At 38.3% G+C, this 16,588-nt stretch overlaps 1 protein-coding gene across 1 annotated transcript; it reads right to left on the bottom strand.

Annotated features, from left to right (window-relative positions):
* Positions 1 to 1,648: 1,648 nt before the first annotated feature.
* APLF (aprataxin and PNKP like factor) lies at positions 1,649 to 15,223 on the bottom strand. The gene is given in 8 exon segments (XM_057369004.1): positions 1,649 to 2,527; positions 4,350 to 4,401; positions 5,386 to 5,432; positions 6,647 to 6,772; positions 10,443 to 10,831; positions 13,516 to 13,694; positions 14,309 to 14,435; positions 15,110 to 15,223. Coding segments are annotated over 8 exon segments (1,221 nt in total). The 5' UTR covers positions 15,209 to 15,223; the 3' UTR covers positions 1,649 to 2,325.
* Between the last annotated feature and the right edge of the window lie 1,365 nt (positions 15,224 to 16,588).

Raw genomic sequence — 16,588 nt, 5'->3', positions numbered from 1 at the left:
GTTATTGGAGATTGGCTAGCAATACTACCCGTTATTAGAGTGTGCTGATACTCCTTCCACCCGTTTTTTCTACATGGGTTTGGTGCAAAAAAGTCTGTGGCTGAGTTAATAAAAAAAAAAAAATTCAACCTGCACCAAGAAATATAGTACAAAAGCCAAACTGGGGGAAAGAATTGCTTCAATCACTCTGAGAGCTCCAAGAGAACTCTTCTCATTGGGCCTGACCACCATTCTCATCTGTGCCTGCCAAGGATATCAAAGCAGCATCCTGCACAGCCCCTACTGAGGRTTTAGGTTTTGGGATTGCTGTATTTTTGACATTCTGAGGTCTTCCCAGCAGTGAAGCAMTGTTRCTGCCTGAACCTCTGGATAGGGCAKAAGCCATGCTTTGCCCTAAAGTGCATTTGTTGWGAGCAGCATCCACAGAGAGGGGGATTCCCAGGGAAGGGTGACGGACCTGTTCCCTGACTGCACGAAGCAGTCACATTGCCCTCAGCCCATGTCTGCAACAACTCCAAACAGCCCAAAATGGGGCAGTTTTAGAACAATATTTTCTCCCAAACTGAGCTCCAAAAGGGAGGGACCCAGAGCCTTGCATGGTGACCAAAAGTCAATAACTACTGTGAAAACTCCCCAAGCATGCAGGCAGTGGGAACAGGCAGGACATGTCCAAAGGAGAGGACCACAGGATCCCACATTCCCTAAGCTTAGGTGAGCCACACAGGGAAGAAAAGAAGAAAAAAGGCTTTTTTGTTCTACACAACTTACTAAAGGGTAACATTTAGAGAGGGAATTTAATATGGACTGCACCTACAAGAGCCACTTGTAAACAGAATGACAAGCACAAGCTTGGAAGAAGGCAGGACCTGTCTCAGAGGAGAAGCAGGCCTTTCCAGCACAATTCCTGCCAGCTGGAAGGCAGGAAAAACTGCAGCAAGACCTCTATGGCCACCAGCTGTCCACTTTTAGCTCCAGGGGAACAGCTGCAGTAAGGATGGAGGGATAATCATGCAGGAACTGTGGGATGTTTCCTGGATGAGGAGTGGGTGGGAGTGAGGTATCCTGAGAGCCTTTGGCAACATTTAGATAACCATGCAGTGAATTAATCAGATGCCACCCTGTCTCCGTTTTGGCTAGCTCCAATTTTTACTGCCAAATGCAAAACTGTGCTGGTGCTACCACATCAGATGGAGCACAGCTCCAAAAACATAGGTTCACTTCCTCCTACAGCAGCTTYTCCAGGGATAACTTGAGGGTAAAATCCAGTCTCTGATTCTTCATGCTGGAAAACAGAAACCCAGCTGTACCTGGAAGCTAAAATGCTTACCACAAACAGCCAAGAGAGCATTAAGAGAAGAAAAAACAGATATTCTCAGCAACAGACACTGAGAAAGTCCTGAAAAGTCCATAAAATCACCTGGAGCATATATGGAAGCCTACTTGAAGCCATGCAAGAATGCTTCCCCTGCTGAACTTCAGGACTTCAACCAAAAAGGTGCCAATTTCACATGATTCCAGTCATCTGTCCAAAAATGTAGTAAAACTTTTTAACTTGTTTTCCAGGAAGCTCAAGGCAGTGATAAATGCACTGAAGGCAAGATCTTCCAACAATATTTTTAGAAATCATAGAGACACAGGCTTTACCCTCTGTATGTAACAAGTTTAATTGTGCAAAAATATAAGACTTCAGTCATCAAGASATCAGCTTTGCTGAGAATTGGACACAGTTCCAGTGATGCACACAGAAAGAAGTACTGTTTTAAYTAGAGCAAATACACCATAATTGTTGTTGAGCCAACCAAGTAGTTTGATACACTGAGATCCTGCTCTCAAGTGATGTAGACAACCTGTATTTAACTACTGTACTCAAGAGAACCAATAAAACCACAGCTAMAAGGAAAGCTGGGAGCAAAATAGTTAAGTTTAAAAGTGCATTAACTTAACAACAACAAATGGTTTAGGCTTTCTTAATGCCAGTATTTCTTTCAAGCACAGAAAGATGAAGTTTTTTCAACCTTTAAAACTATTTCAAAATAGTTTGAAATGAGACACCAATGGTATTGACAAAAAAAAAATGATGAGAAAATAAACGAAAACCAAAATTTTTCAGAGCTCTATCCTCTGAGCCATGACTTAATGAACACCACACCAGCCCCAAAATAATACATATGGACAAGAAAGACATTAGAGAATCCCTTCACCGCCATTAATATCTTAATGTAGTGCCTGCATCACGGAGAAAAAAAAATTCAAACCATTTCTCTCTGTTGTGCAACCATATTTTAACACTACCACACTGKACATTCATAAGGCTGTCCTGAGCAGCTATTTTTTGTTCCTAACAAATCTATGTGCTTCTTTCACGGGTGTCTCAACATCTTCGTWATCCTTTTCTTCTGAACTTGGTTCCCAGTCTGAGTCTTCATCAGTAGGTTCGCACTCCTCCTCCTCCTCATCTGTAAAGCTGTCTTTGAGGTCATATTCATTGGCTTCACCATCATTGGCACGGTCCTTCTCCACAGCCTTCCTTCCTGTAGGGACAAAAATGTCATGTGTTCATGAATAATACATGCAGTGCTCAAAATCTCTTCCAGAGCCCACACAGTAAAGCCTCTCTCCTCAAGAGGAGAAAGATAACAACACATATATCTTCCAGTTAAGCCTCTAGCTATTCCTAGATAGCTACTTTGACCCGAGATTTTCTGCCTCCATCCATCCATCCATCCATCCATCCATCCATCCATCCATCCCTGTCCATCCATCCATCCCTGTCCATCCATCCATCCATCCATGCATCCATCCATCCATCCATCCATCCATCCATCCCTGTCCATCCATCCATCCCTGTCCATCCATCCATCCATCCATCTTTTATATTCTTAATCTTTGGAAGCTGATACGACTTTTAATTCTTACTCACTTCTTTCCTGAGCTTCAGATAAGAGAAGGAAATCTTTGAGATTACTCAGCTCCTACATTCTCCACTTGCATTCATGCTGGATGGTCTGTATTTCCCTTCTGAGTGTCATTTCCACTGCATTTTGGCAGATGTGTGTAACCTGTGCTCTAATGGTCTGTGACAACTCATCTCCAATGTCCAAAAATCCTAACTAACCATGGCCTGTTAATATTCCAGTCATGTCTTATTCTGTCCTTAAGTCACATCTCTGAGTAAAATCATGTTCATTCCTCTTTCTCCCACCCTCCTATTTTTTAATTTTTATCTAGAGATAACCTCTCAATGATATCGGTATGGATAACTTATCTGTTGAGCAGTTGCCACCTGTTTTCATAAGAAATCATGAATATGTATTTTTTATTTAGCTACAGACCCCACTCAAAATCCTAACTGTTTATGTGAACCATATGCACTTCTCAGCATTCTTGAAGCCTCAGGTCAGAGCTCCAGCCACAAAATACCACCAGTACCTCATGTAGTCAGACCAGAACCTCTACCAGTTACACTCTTCCATGAGTGAGAACACTCCTGTTCCAGAATTATCTTCCTTTTTATACTTGCTAGCTTATTGTTTAACAGACTTCAGAGGAAATTAATCATATCTGTGTTAGCCCAAAGCTACAAAAAAGCATGTAGGAGAATCCTGCATATTCCATGGTTATAGTAGGCTATTCATCTCAGTAATAATAACTTAAAGAAGTCATTCAGTAATGAGAATTTAATGACAGTGTAACTCTTGACTTTTTTTCAATTCCTCCCCTACAACTATTTCCCAGTGATTTGCCTCAGATTATTTCTCAGAACATTCTCTACAGGCAATTCTGGCAGCAACAGGACTTAAAAACAAAACATGCTAAATGTCATGTGGAGGTTCTCCCTCTTGTCTTGGCTGGTGGAATTTAAGTACATTTGAAATATTGATACCTCTCTGTAAGAAAGTTCATCAGCACATGGACATTTAATCACTTGAAAGTTACTTAAAGGACAATGCAATGCAGAGGGAATATCTCCATGTTGCCAGAGTAATCAATCTTTATAGGGCAACCATAGGTTGAAATATGAAATATTTCACTATGAAATAGTGGATTCCTTTCATCCTATTATGGCCCCTGTGTAAGGAGTCAAGGTGGAGAACACCAATTAGTCAWATGTGTCTCTCATTAAAGTATGTTTGTTTTCTTGTCTGCTTCTAGGGAAATAAGGTATGATTGTCTATGAATACTGGCACAAATTCACCTGAAGCACTACTGCTGTAAGAAAACAAGAAGGGTTTTACTAAAATAATGACTACTTTCTTCTCAGCTAAGTATTATCAAGCTCCTGCACTATAACATGCCAAAAAAGCTACAGCAAACCAGCTGTGTCCTGGGTTGATGTGTCTGTTCATAACTTYAGAATGCATTCATCATTGCTTGAAGTTTGTTGTTGTGTAATTTCAGTAACTAAAGAACAGGAAGTTACCAGTCAGGACAGAGTGAACCCTGCCATAAGTGTTGTTCTTAGAGCTGCTACAACAGAAAACTGTTGTAAMCTATCAAACAAATGTTGCAATGGTTGTGCTGCACTTACAGGTATTAAAGCTATTCTACTGCCCAAAAATACAGTTTTTGTCTTGAATCATTCCCAAGATGAACCAATCTTAAAATTATTACCCAACACCTGCAGAAAAATGCCATTAATTCTGGTTGGGGGTTTTCAGCAGGAAATTGGAGTATTTTAAGGCATTTAAACATTTTATATGATTGCTTCTGTAAATGCTATTCCTTCTTAATAATGTCACAGCCCTGAATCTTCAGAGTAAAATGCATTATCATTATATTTCCATAACTGTTCTGATCTAAACTACTGTTTATTACACTGGGATTTCAAGTGGAAAAAACTCCAAATCCAATAATAAAGAAAAAGAACCAAAAAAAACCCCAAAACACCCCCCTCAAAAAAATCCCCCAAGAAGTATCTCATTCAATTATTTAAGAGCAGACAAAATGCAAACAATACATTCCCCTGTGTTTTTTCACCAAGTCATGTTACTGGAATTTAAAAAAACTAAAAAGTCTTAGAAAAGGAACTCAAATTCAGTTTTAGTTGTATTCTCTCCAGGCCTCGAGAACATATATGCAAAAATTAGTTCTCATAGTAAGAAAACCCCTATAAAAATCTTTAAAAAACCCACAAACGATGACAGACATGGTTGCAGTATTTTCTTTGGAGTATCAAAAATACTTTAAAATTGTATCTTACCTGAGAATTTCTGGTTTAAAAAAAAATCCTAAAAAAAAAATCCCAATATGGAGTGAGCTATAAATGCAACATTATTCCCTTAAAGGAGTTTAAAGCATTTTATTAAGTTGGACTTGATGATCCCTGTGGGTCCCTTCAMATTCAGAATATTTTATCATTCTGTAATATTTAACAAGTTGGCTCACCTGGAGGTGCACTGTGCTTGTATTCCAGCTTGTGCTGGGGRTTCTTCCTGCAAAGAAGAAAATGGTAAAAGCTTGATTCATCACCTTGGTCTACATTTAAAAAGTCCAAAATTTCCTGGTATTTTATGGATAATTTTCAAGGCACAGCATTTAGATCAGTCAAGTAATAGCCAACAGATAAGGACAACAAAATTAACACTAAAGCCCTTCCAATTATATCTGTTGCTTCATCAAAAGAATGATCAATTTTTCATGAATTTTTCTCCTTTCCTCTATCCCCAAAGAATGAAACATAGATTAAGAAATTATTAACTAATACAACACAGAGGTTGTCTTATCTGGAAGGAAAGACAGTTTGGGTTTAGATAAAGCATTTATTGCACTACTGAGAAGTATATTGGCAATTTCATTACTGATATAAGCCTGAGATGGGAAATGAATCTCATAGGTGTTTTTAAGAGAACACCTTTTTTTTTTGCATCAGTTTAATATCACCAAGGCTTTTTCTTAAGAGCTGCCCTTGTTTTGTTACATTTCATGGAGGACATGCTCTTTAGGATAACCACACTTTCCAGGAGAAAATGTTTCTGTGAAGAAACAATCTTTAACAGCACCCACCAATTTCAATATGCTCCCACAGAAGTGCTATAGCCTCAAAATATATCTTCTTGTAATAATTACATAAAGCCTGGTAAATATGTAAAACCTAGATACTGAAAAACAAATCAACCACAACAATATTTTGAAGAAAATCAACAGTGCTTAAAAGAAAGAGCTGTCAGCCATAAACTGGATTTTATTGTTGYTACCTCAATTATGCTTTTGAACAAATCAAATACTGATGAAAATAGCTTTTGTACAAAATCTCAACAAATACATTATCAAAATTTAAATAAAAGTTACAGATCAAGAACAACATGTAGCAATAAWTTTTTTSTTTATTTAAAATAACAMTTTACTGWATATTGAAAAAAAATACAGTGTTGATCTCTAGGACACTGAATAGGTTCATTGAAAGTTTTTACCTCTGTCAGTTGGTATCACCAACAAAATAGTGATTTTTTTCTATGTCACTGTTAAAAATACCCAATACAGAGTTGGGTGCTTTAAATGTAGCAGTCTGACCACAGTAAATTTCAGAAGGCTACAGTCAAAGGTAATATCAAGAATTAGTAATTTTTCTATCATCATTGTGTGACTGCTGGGGAAAACATTCTTAACCTGCAAACAAGAAAAAGGCACTTTACASAGTGTTTCTCACCTGTAACAAGCTGTTCCATATGGACACTCAGGCCGGTTGTCATTGTCATCCTGAGCCATCATCACCATGTCATGATAGTCGTCATCATTAGGATGACTGAAYTGCTGGAAGTGAACGGGATTCTTCCTGCAAAAGACAAATATACACTGAAACGGACTGTTCCATTTCAACACAAGAAGTGGAGATAAAAAACATGTTACTGAATCATTGACAGTTCATTTTTGTGTGGTTACAGAGAAGGAGGAGCTTTTAATGTTTAACTTGATGCAGAATGTAAGACCTACTTTCAGGATAACAGAAGGAATTTTGTCTTAACACTTGCTGCAACAGAGGTTAAACAAAGAATTTTCCTATTTCCCATCAGCTTTAAGTTTCAGACCTCTAACACATATAAAACAGGTTTTATTTGAAATAACAAATTAGCATGCTGACATGAAGCTGTACCATAAGACATGAACAACTCCACATGTAGCTGAGTCACACCAGTGCATGACCAGCAGCCACAACTTCTTGCTCTACAACACTTGACTCAGAGGTGAACAAGTAGGGAACACAAATTTATTAATCACTGAAAGAACATTTCTACTGCTTTCTTCTAGGCAAGAGGTCTGCACACACAACAGGCAAGACTAGGAGGTCATAAAAATCACTTAAAGTAGAGTTTTCTTTTTTCTAGCACTGTTGTAAACGATGTTAAAAAGAACACAGAAAACCAGTTTGTGATTTCAGGAGAAATTCATGACCAATCAAAACATGCTACAAAATAATTACATCAAAATTGACATACTGGTAGCAAAAGCAAATCTCTATACTTTTTCCCTCTCATATCTTAGACACTCTTTTCCCAAACATAATACTGAGAAGCAAGAAATAGGAGATAYTTTAGTAAATTATTTTCCAAAAGACATGCACAAAATATTTAGTAATTGCCACAATTATTCCTTGCAAATTGAGTGCAAATTAAAAAAGTGAGCTGCCTGCCTTTAGCAGAAGGAATGACAACTTTCAGCTACAGAGTACTTGCTACTTTAACTCATACTTATTACATTACAGCTGCATTGAGAAGCAATGGAACATGCCAGTGACATGTGTTCAGCCGCCTCCATATACAGCAGTTTCCTCATTGATCAGAGAAACTCCTTTAAATTCACAAGTACCTCTTCTGAACTTCATAGAGAAGAGTCATTATTCATGTCAGCATTTCAACTACACCATAAGAAAAGAGTATTTGTTTTTTTACAAAATGATGACTTAAAACACTGTGAGCTCCACCGGCCATTCAGGCCTCCTTTTAGCATTTGAAAAATACTGGATATTTAGTATTAATTCCTTAAATCTCCATCTGCAGTATATCTTTCACTCAGAAAACTCCTCAAGCAAGTTACAAACTCTTCAGCAAGCCAGTTATCAAAGATCCAATATCCCTTGGATCTACTTTTATAGGTAACAGGCTTCTTGGCCTTTTGTTGCTTCTGCAAACTGTAGGGAATTAAACAATGTTTTGCTAGAAACTATTGCAAAGTTGCWGTCTTTTATTCCATGACAAATTCTCATGAAACAACACTTATTGTGACAAATTCAGGCTGGCTGCCTATTTCTTTCCCCATTTGAAAATAAACAAGATAAACCCAAGTCATTTTGGAGGCCATTTGCTTTGTTTTCTCAATGCACAGAGCTAACATACTTGCAGTAACAGCAAGAATTCTCAATCACAATTGAGATAATAACCACAATTTATCCTGTCAAAGGGAGACAGCAGGAACTAATGTTCTTGGAAGTAATTTTAATCTTTATTCCTACATCTGGATGCAGCATCCCAGTTGCCAAGGAAAGAAGGCCTAATAGCTGTCAACTAGCCAAACTATTGTATTTTAGGAGATGTCCACTTCCTTTTAAAAATTTGCTTCAAAACCTAGTCAGACAACACCATACAGCATTTATTGAAGGAGAGGGAAAAAAAAAACAAGTATGGGAAAAATGAGGAAGAGCAATCAAAAGGTTGTGATGCACAAGTCCTTGTCACTAGACTTCAGGAGTCTTTCGGCAGTTTGATTCTTTCAAAAGCAGTGTTTTCAAATTCATAAATAAACAAACTGAACAATGTGTTACAAATCTATTTCCTAAAAGTTTAAGACAAGCATAAGAGAAATGTAGTCAAATAACTAGAACACTTAATCTAAAACACCTTTGCCACCAATGCAAAAACAACTAATTAGGAGCCTTGAATTAAAAGTAAATACAGACTACAAAGCACATTTCTTTTGCTGTAAGCAGAAAGGTTGAATCTTGTAACATTTTCTGAAGATCAAAGCTGACATTTTTGATGCTCCCTATTTACAAATTTCTCCAACTAAGTAAGRCTGTTATTTGTTATTTCAGAGCATTATTTTATTTTTATAAAGCGATACTTTCCAAATGCATAGCTGCCAAATATTTCACAATCCAGAGACCCAGGAAAAAATGTGCACTAACAGACTGCTACTCCMTATTACCAATACCTAAAAWTTGCCATCCTATTTCATCATATCASAGCAWTAAATCACTTTAATAYCCATACAGGGCAAAATTTGTCTGASSAAAATTCAAAGTAGCTAAAGCAAACCAGAGGCTGCATTTGTACTAYTGGATCAGCTGAACTGTCTAATAAAACATGTTTTTGTCATAATCATTAAGAGGAAAAAATGAGATATGTGAAGCTACATGAAAACCCATGYGATGTGCTCATGAATACACAGCTTTACAATTATGATATACACAGTTATCTCAGCCTCAGGCCCACCAAACATACAGGAACCCATTCACTTGTCCCTGTTTGCTTCCTAATCAAACTCATCTGTTTTTCTTACTGCTGAAGCCCCTTGCGGGAAGATTAAAAAAAAGTCGCAGGATCCCCTATTTCCTGGATTAGCCTTATCTTTTGTATTTACAAGGTACATGGGATTATCTAGAGCTCAAAACCTTTTCCTAAATGTAGTTCTCAGGTCACTAGGCATTTTCTAGACCAAAAAGTACCTCTGGATTTCAACCTTCCTTTCAATATAACATTACAGGATACCACAGATCTTTCTGGGCAGAAAGAACTAACCAGGAGGCCAAGCACCCAACACTAGTATTTTGGAACTTTGYTGCAACATTTGTATGACACCACCTCCATCTTGATATGAATGGGTGAAAAAGAGGAAAAAACCCAAATTGTTCCTCACTTGCAGTATTTCCAAAGATTGACCAGGTAAGGGTCAACCTCGAGCTCCTAAGCATGCTTTGTTCTGGTTTTAGGGGGGACTTAAAAAAATTGCAGAAAGGCCAAGCAATAATAAAATTAATTCTTGATTATTTAGGGATGACAAATAATAAGCATTTTAAACATTCAGATCACAAAGCAGGGAGTAACTTCAATAAACACAATAATCTTCCATGTCAGTCTCACCTGCTAATAAAACAAACCTACAGGGTCTGTGTCGGGCATTTGAACTTTCTACATTTCCTCTCCCTGTTGGTACCATGTGCAGTACATACAGGTCTTTTATTTCTTTTCTTTTTTAAATGGACCTTTATCTTTTATTGCCTACAGTACTTCCTCCCTGGTTATATTAGCAGTTAGCAAGACATTCTAACTCCTCATTTTATCCTTCTACAATTATTTTTCTACCATTTGTTTTTCTCATCAGTCCTGGGTTCACCAAACTGTTTTTTTTCCAAAGCAAAGCCTGTAACAACTTTACAGCTTTCTCTTCCATAATTAATACATTACTTCTAAATAACATGCTACCCCAAACTATTTTTAATTTTGCTTTACCTGTAACAGGCACTTCCATACATGCAAGGTGTCCTCTTATGCTGGATCTGTTTGGAGCTTTCTGAAGCATCTGCACTTCTGGTTGAATCAGAAATCTCAGTGTTGTAATCCAGATTTGCATCAGGTTCAAGAATCCCTTCCTGGGCACCAAAATACTGAGAAGTCCTGCCCAAGTGAGCTTGTTGGCTTGTAGAACCAGTAATCTGCTCTTTGTTTTCTGTTTCCACAATTCTATTGTCTTTACTGGAGGTCTGACCTACTCTTTTAGACCATTTGCTATGCAACTGCCTATCATTTTTTTCCAGAGAACTTCCACGGTKTTTTGTTGCAGTCTTGCCATTTCCTTCCATATCTCTGATGGTATTCTCAAGAGGAAATTCAGATGTATTCTGTGGAACAAGGTTACATTTTGAAGAACCTGAAAATGTACACTCCTCAGAATTAAAACCTTCAAAGTCAAACTGTGCCTCATTATCCCTGCTTTCAAAATCATAGTCATAGAACAGCCCAGGTTAGAAAGGACCTTGAAAGATTGTCTGGTCCAGACTTGAAAAATCTTCTACACCACTTTCAAAACTCAATCTAACTGCTAAACATAGCTGCTGAAGTTAAGAAATTAAGAAAGTTAAGAAAACACACATAGCACACASTCTTAAAGAAAAACTGATCCTACAGCTTCCATCCTCAGCTTCAGTTCACTCACAACATAACCTCTTCCTCACCACCTCAGTTTGTGAATGGTTCAAGGACTAGTTTTAAATGAACTTCCAATTAAAAGTACTGCTCATGAAAAATTAATGAAGATTATATACGTGAAGATGTAGTAGACTGTAGAAGAACGTAGATTCCTACCCAAGAATAAAATTATTAGAGAATTACTAATTGATTTTACTAATTACTTAATAATTTAAGTACCAWGATATATGAAAAATATATGTATTTATCTATATAGAAGATAATATGGGAACTCAGGATACACACCATGAGGTTAATATCACCTCACCTTAAATGCCTTAGCTGATGACTCTAAATCATGACAGACTGTCATGGACACCATTAGGCAAATATTTCACTTTTGACACACACAGCATTTTAAATTTTAAACTTTTAAATGTACATTTAAARTAAGAGATGTGTTTTCTAGAGAAAGAATATGAGATACACAACTGAGGAAAGAACACTATCTTGACAATTGAGACAYTACCTGCAAGCATATCTACATTCTAAGCTGAAGTACTTTGATACATCATGCAACTATTCAGAGGTCTCTACTCTGTATATATTATTATCTATATTCCCCCTCCAGTAAATTCATATTTAGTTTACAGAGATGTGTTTGGCAGAGCTTGAAAATCAGACGGTGATTTCCTATTTTTTGTTCCTTTCAATGCAAGTCTCATAAAATGTTATCCAAAACCAGAGACAATTTCATTGGAGCAGCAACGTGATTAAAAAAGGGTAAAGTCAGCATTAATATCAGATGATCCTGACAGACACATATTTAGTGAYTCAACTTAGAGACAAAGATAACTCCCAAAATCAAGCTCAGCGATCAACTGCAACTTAAGAAATAAGCCTTGCTTTGCACAAGGAGGCATAAATTACTGTAATTTGCCATCCCCACTTGTGAGYTCTCTACCACGTATTTCAACCCATTGCCTCTATAGTATATAAAGAGACAGAACACATTTTTTAGGATCACTCGCACACCAGGCTGCAATCCAGGGAAACCAAAGCCACCCGCGCTCAGCACTGGGACAGCACCCGTGGGGTCAACGCTCCCTCTGGCGGCTGCTGCCAACTATAATTCAGACTTTTTCACTCCTCCCTACACAACATTTTCTCAATTACATCAAACACGACAGCAGTGATTTAGATCTGAAATCCAAATTACAGTCTTTCAGAGCTCTCTGTGGTTATTACTCTTGTTTGTCCTAATCCATCAATTTTTTTTTAAATCCAGCAATGTTCTGAAAACAATTTCTTAGATGGTGCTTGAGATGAAAATGATTTATGAAACTACTAGATGAAAATAAGTAAGGCTTCTTACACATTGCAAAATTGACTAATTCATTCTGTAGTTGCTCATTTTATAATCTGACAGAGAAAAAATTGCTCAGCAGCTGTTATTAATGCACCTAGAGAACCACTGATATACCAAAACTATTCAGAAGGCTTTCTCTCCATGAGCAGTTTATTTCAAGTAACCTTAAAACCAAAACTCCAATAATTTTCAGTGTCAAAAGAATTTTAAGTATTTTATCAGATCCTAGAACAGACCCAGGCAGTTCTAATGCCACATGTCAAAAACATCTCCCCAGGTAGTTAAAGGAAACAAGTCAGTGAAACCCTMCATTTACTCTGACCAGAATATAATTTGTCTTTAGCAGTGGTCCTTCTCTTTTTGCASGGTGTTGTTAGTAAGGATTTGGCTGCCTGTAAATGCAGCTGTACTGTGAGGCAACAGAGACACTGGACCAGCTGAACCAAAGGGTCAGTTCACACACCACAAATAATTTTGGGTTTCAGGTTACTTTTTTTCCCCCTTTCCATTTTTTTGAATTCGATTTTGAGATGGTGGCATAAACACACTTCCTTTGAAACACAGGAGCTGCTGAGCCACGTATCATCATTATTTAACCACAAACCCTCACCTACCAGAATGGCAATAGTTTGAGCAAAGCCCAGGGTCACATTACATCAGCATTACAATATCCCCTATCCCCAAAGTCTCTCAGAAAAAGAAACCACAGGCAGCAAGCACTCATAGGAGCAGTGCTTTTGCCCATGTCTTCCTGCCTCTCGCTATAAAGCTCAGAGTCTGGTATTTCTATGGGACATTTGGGGCCCAAGTCCCAGATGCTTTGAAGGAAGTGCAGAAAAGCAGATCTTTGAGGCTTCCATGATCCTGACTACAGAGCTATCTAAAGGACTGGTACCTCAAAACAACAAATCACAAGTGAACACATAAAACACATAAAGTTATCTTGTAGACCCAACCTTCAACATGACATTGTCAGCTACATTCTCATTTTTTGCATTATCATGGCTCTGCCCTGAGCCAAAAAGTTACCTGAGATGAAGGAACAGGGATGGAAAGGCAGCTCCTTTTCCCTTGATCTTGCTCTCCACCTTCAAAATCACCAACAGCTTCTTCAGAAGCTAATCTTCTTTTCTGCTGCACATGCATTTCTGATTTTAATGTCTCTGTATGATCTTCTTCCCTTTCTTGGCCTTTTTTCTTCCTGCTACCTTAAACAAAAGAAAAAGGGTACTTTTGGAATGCAACTTTTTCAGTGAAATCCTGACACCAGAAACCTAAAGCTACATCAAAGCAGGACACTGGGCACATGGCCTGAGAAACATCATCAGTTGTGAAAATCACTTTTTAAACAGCTCCAGTAGTGTTTGCACATACCCCAGCTCCCTCAAAGCATGACCTTCAGATATGTCTCACCCACACAGCTCCAAATCTCAACACCGACACAATCAGTCTTTGAGATAAACATTATCTTCACACATATAACAAATGTTATAGTACTGGTGGAATTTATATACAAAATAGGCAAGTTTACAGGAAAGGACTCCAGAACATTCAATACCCAGCTGTATAAACAAAGTTTACTATCTGGCATTAAAAAACAACAACAAAAAAAAAAGAACAGAAAGAAAATTAACTGATGAGAAAGCTCTATCCCACCCAAAGGACTGATGGCAAATGAGACAAAAGAAGTCAGTCTTCTTCAGCTGCCCCATACAAAGCATAGAAAGAGAACAAATTAAATCTTTTTATAACCACCATTATAATTTAAAAAAATTATATCAAAGCATATTGGTGTGCAATCATTATCACACTGCAAACCTACCTCCTGTCATTAGAGGCTCRGAAAAACTCTGTACTGGGAGATCTCCTTCCAGCATCCAAGATGGAAGCACTCTCTTTCTTTGAATAGATTTTGACTGTTKGCTTTCATTATCATCAGAAAAAGGAACCTGAAACAACATTTACTGTTTAGTGCTTTTATTCAGTTACGGAAGAGGAGGGAAATTAGATCATGGTTTGTACTCAGTGATGCTCTGCAAACACAGCCTGGGTAACCAACTACTTTTGTATGTGGATCATTGCTCAATTTTTTTTTTCCCCAGTTCCTACTCACTCAGAAAAACAACATCTATAGTAACCTTCATGTAGTAAAAACATAACAAAACTTCTTACATCTTTGGAATAAGTATCCAAAAGGCTACAAACTGAAAGTTTMATAAAAGAATTTTACCAGCATCTTGTTCTAGAGTTTCCACACATAAATATAACAGAAAAAGAAAGTTTAACAAAAGCCTATTCATCCAAGAAAAATAAACCTCAAACCTCCAAAAACCCACAAACAGAAAAGTCTTTCTAGCATTCCTACAGTTCTTTTCTCCAGAAAGCAACCAGACTCTAAATCTCTAAATCTCTAAATCTCTGTAAAAATAATGCAAATACACCAAATCACATTCATTATTTACTGAAAACAGCACCATTGGTTCGAATTTCCTGAGCCAGTCCACCTCAGGATCTCAGCCACAGCAAAGGCTGATATCTCATTTGTACAGAAAACACAACACCTCCTTAACTTTCAAATGCCAGCTTACAAATATTAAATTCAATTAATAACTTAAGCACCCACCAAAAGTCTAGAGGCAGCATCACTACTCCTCATTTTTGGGGCTCGCTGTACCTCAGAGCTGGAACACGCTGGTTTCATTTACAGTGGAATACAGGACATCTCAAGAGCATGAACACTTTCTGCTTCTTCTGCATCAGCCTTCTGACTTTTTTCTGACAAAACAAAATGAATTTTAGCTACTCACACACTACAAATATAAACATGCACTTTTGACTCAAACATGAAAGTTGATCTGAATGTTTGATATTAACAAACACATTTTGAAACTTACCATCAACATCCTCTTMCATCAACTTACAAAGGAAATTAAATGCACCTTCCTTTTACCTCACACCTGAAATGCTTTGAACAAAATACTCTAATCACTGCTGACCACTGCTGTGGTGCTTTCAGGTTTAGGTACATAATTTATAYTGGTTGTTGCCATGACAGAACTTTGAGAAAGTTTAAATTACAGCTTAGAATTTGCTTTATGGTAAATTTGCACAACTYCCCAAAGCCTGAACCTATACTAAAAGTCAGGAAACAATTTTCAGATGCAGTTTCCAGGATCAGATGCCCAATGAATCTTCCCATCAAGTTCTCACTACAACCTACAGGTCTGCAGCTCTGAGGTGCCACCAGCTACTCAARTGCTGGTTTCAAAAGCCTCAGTTAAGAGCCACTACACAAAAAAAACTTTTAAAGTTGTGAAAGCGCACCCAAACTGCAATTGTTTTGCCTTCAACCCATTGCCTTTCTACTACTCAATTCACCTGCACAAAAAAAATTTATGGAAAAACAAGTCTAATTGCTGCAGTATTTCCTGCACAGCAGCACTGGGGAGTCTCTGCCAACCCTTCCAGAACTTTCTGCACTGCAGAGACAGCACACACTGACAAGCTGAACTTTCTSTTCATTGCCCCATGAAGAGAAACACCAGAGGCACAGTTCTGCCTTCAACCCTACAGCTCTGTAGGGGCTCACAAAATCCCAGGATGGGTCAGGTTCAACGGGACCACAGTGGGTGATCTGGCCCTACCTCCTTGTTCAAGCAGGGTCATCCYAGAGCACAGGGATGGTTCTGGATTATCTCCAGTGAGGGAGATTGCACACCCTCTGTGGGCAAAATGCTCCACTGCACAGTAAAAAAAGTTCCTCATGTTCAGCTGGAACTTCCTGACATCAGTTTCTGCCCATCGCCTCTTGTGCTATCGTTCTGCACCACTGAGCAGAGAAGGGCCACCCTCTTGGGTGTCGTTTTAGAAATTCATACCCATGGAAGAGGTTATYCATCCTCAGCCATCTCTTCTCGAAGCTGAACAGGCCCAGCTCCCTCAGCCTTCCCTCCTAAGAGAGATGCTCCACTCTCCCGATAATCTTTGCTGCCCTCGGCTGGAGCCGAGCCTCCCACACCCCTTCCCCCGGGCGCAGCTGCAGTGCTGCCCCTTTAGACCCACGAACCACCCCGGCCCTGGGAGCAGATATCGCTACCTCTGG

The sequence above is a fragment of the Malurus melanocephalus genome, unplaced genomic scaffold (genome assembly GCF_030028575.1).
Source record: "Malurus melanocephalus ecotype Western Australia unplaced genomic scaffold, MMel_1.1 scaffold_101, whole genome shotgun sequence".
In the NCBI taxonomy this organism is placed as follows: Eukaryota; Metazoa; Chordata; class Aves; order Passeriformes; family Maluridae; genus Malurus; species Malurus melanocephalus.
The sequence above is the reverse complement of the archived record's forward strand: the minus strand, read 5'-3'. Positions and strand labels throughout refer to the sequence as shown.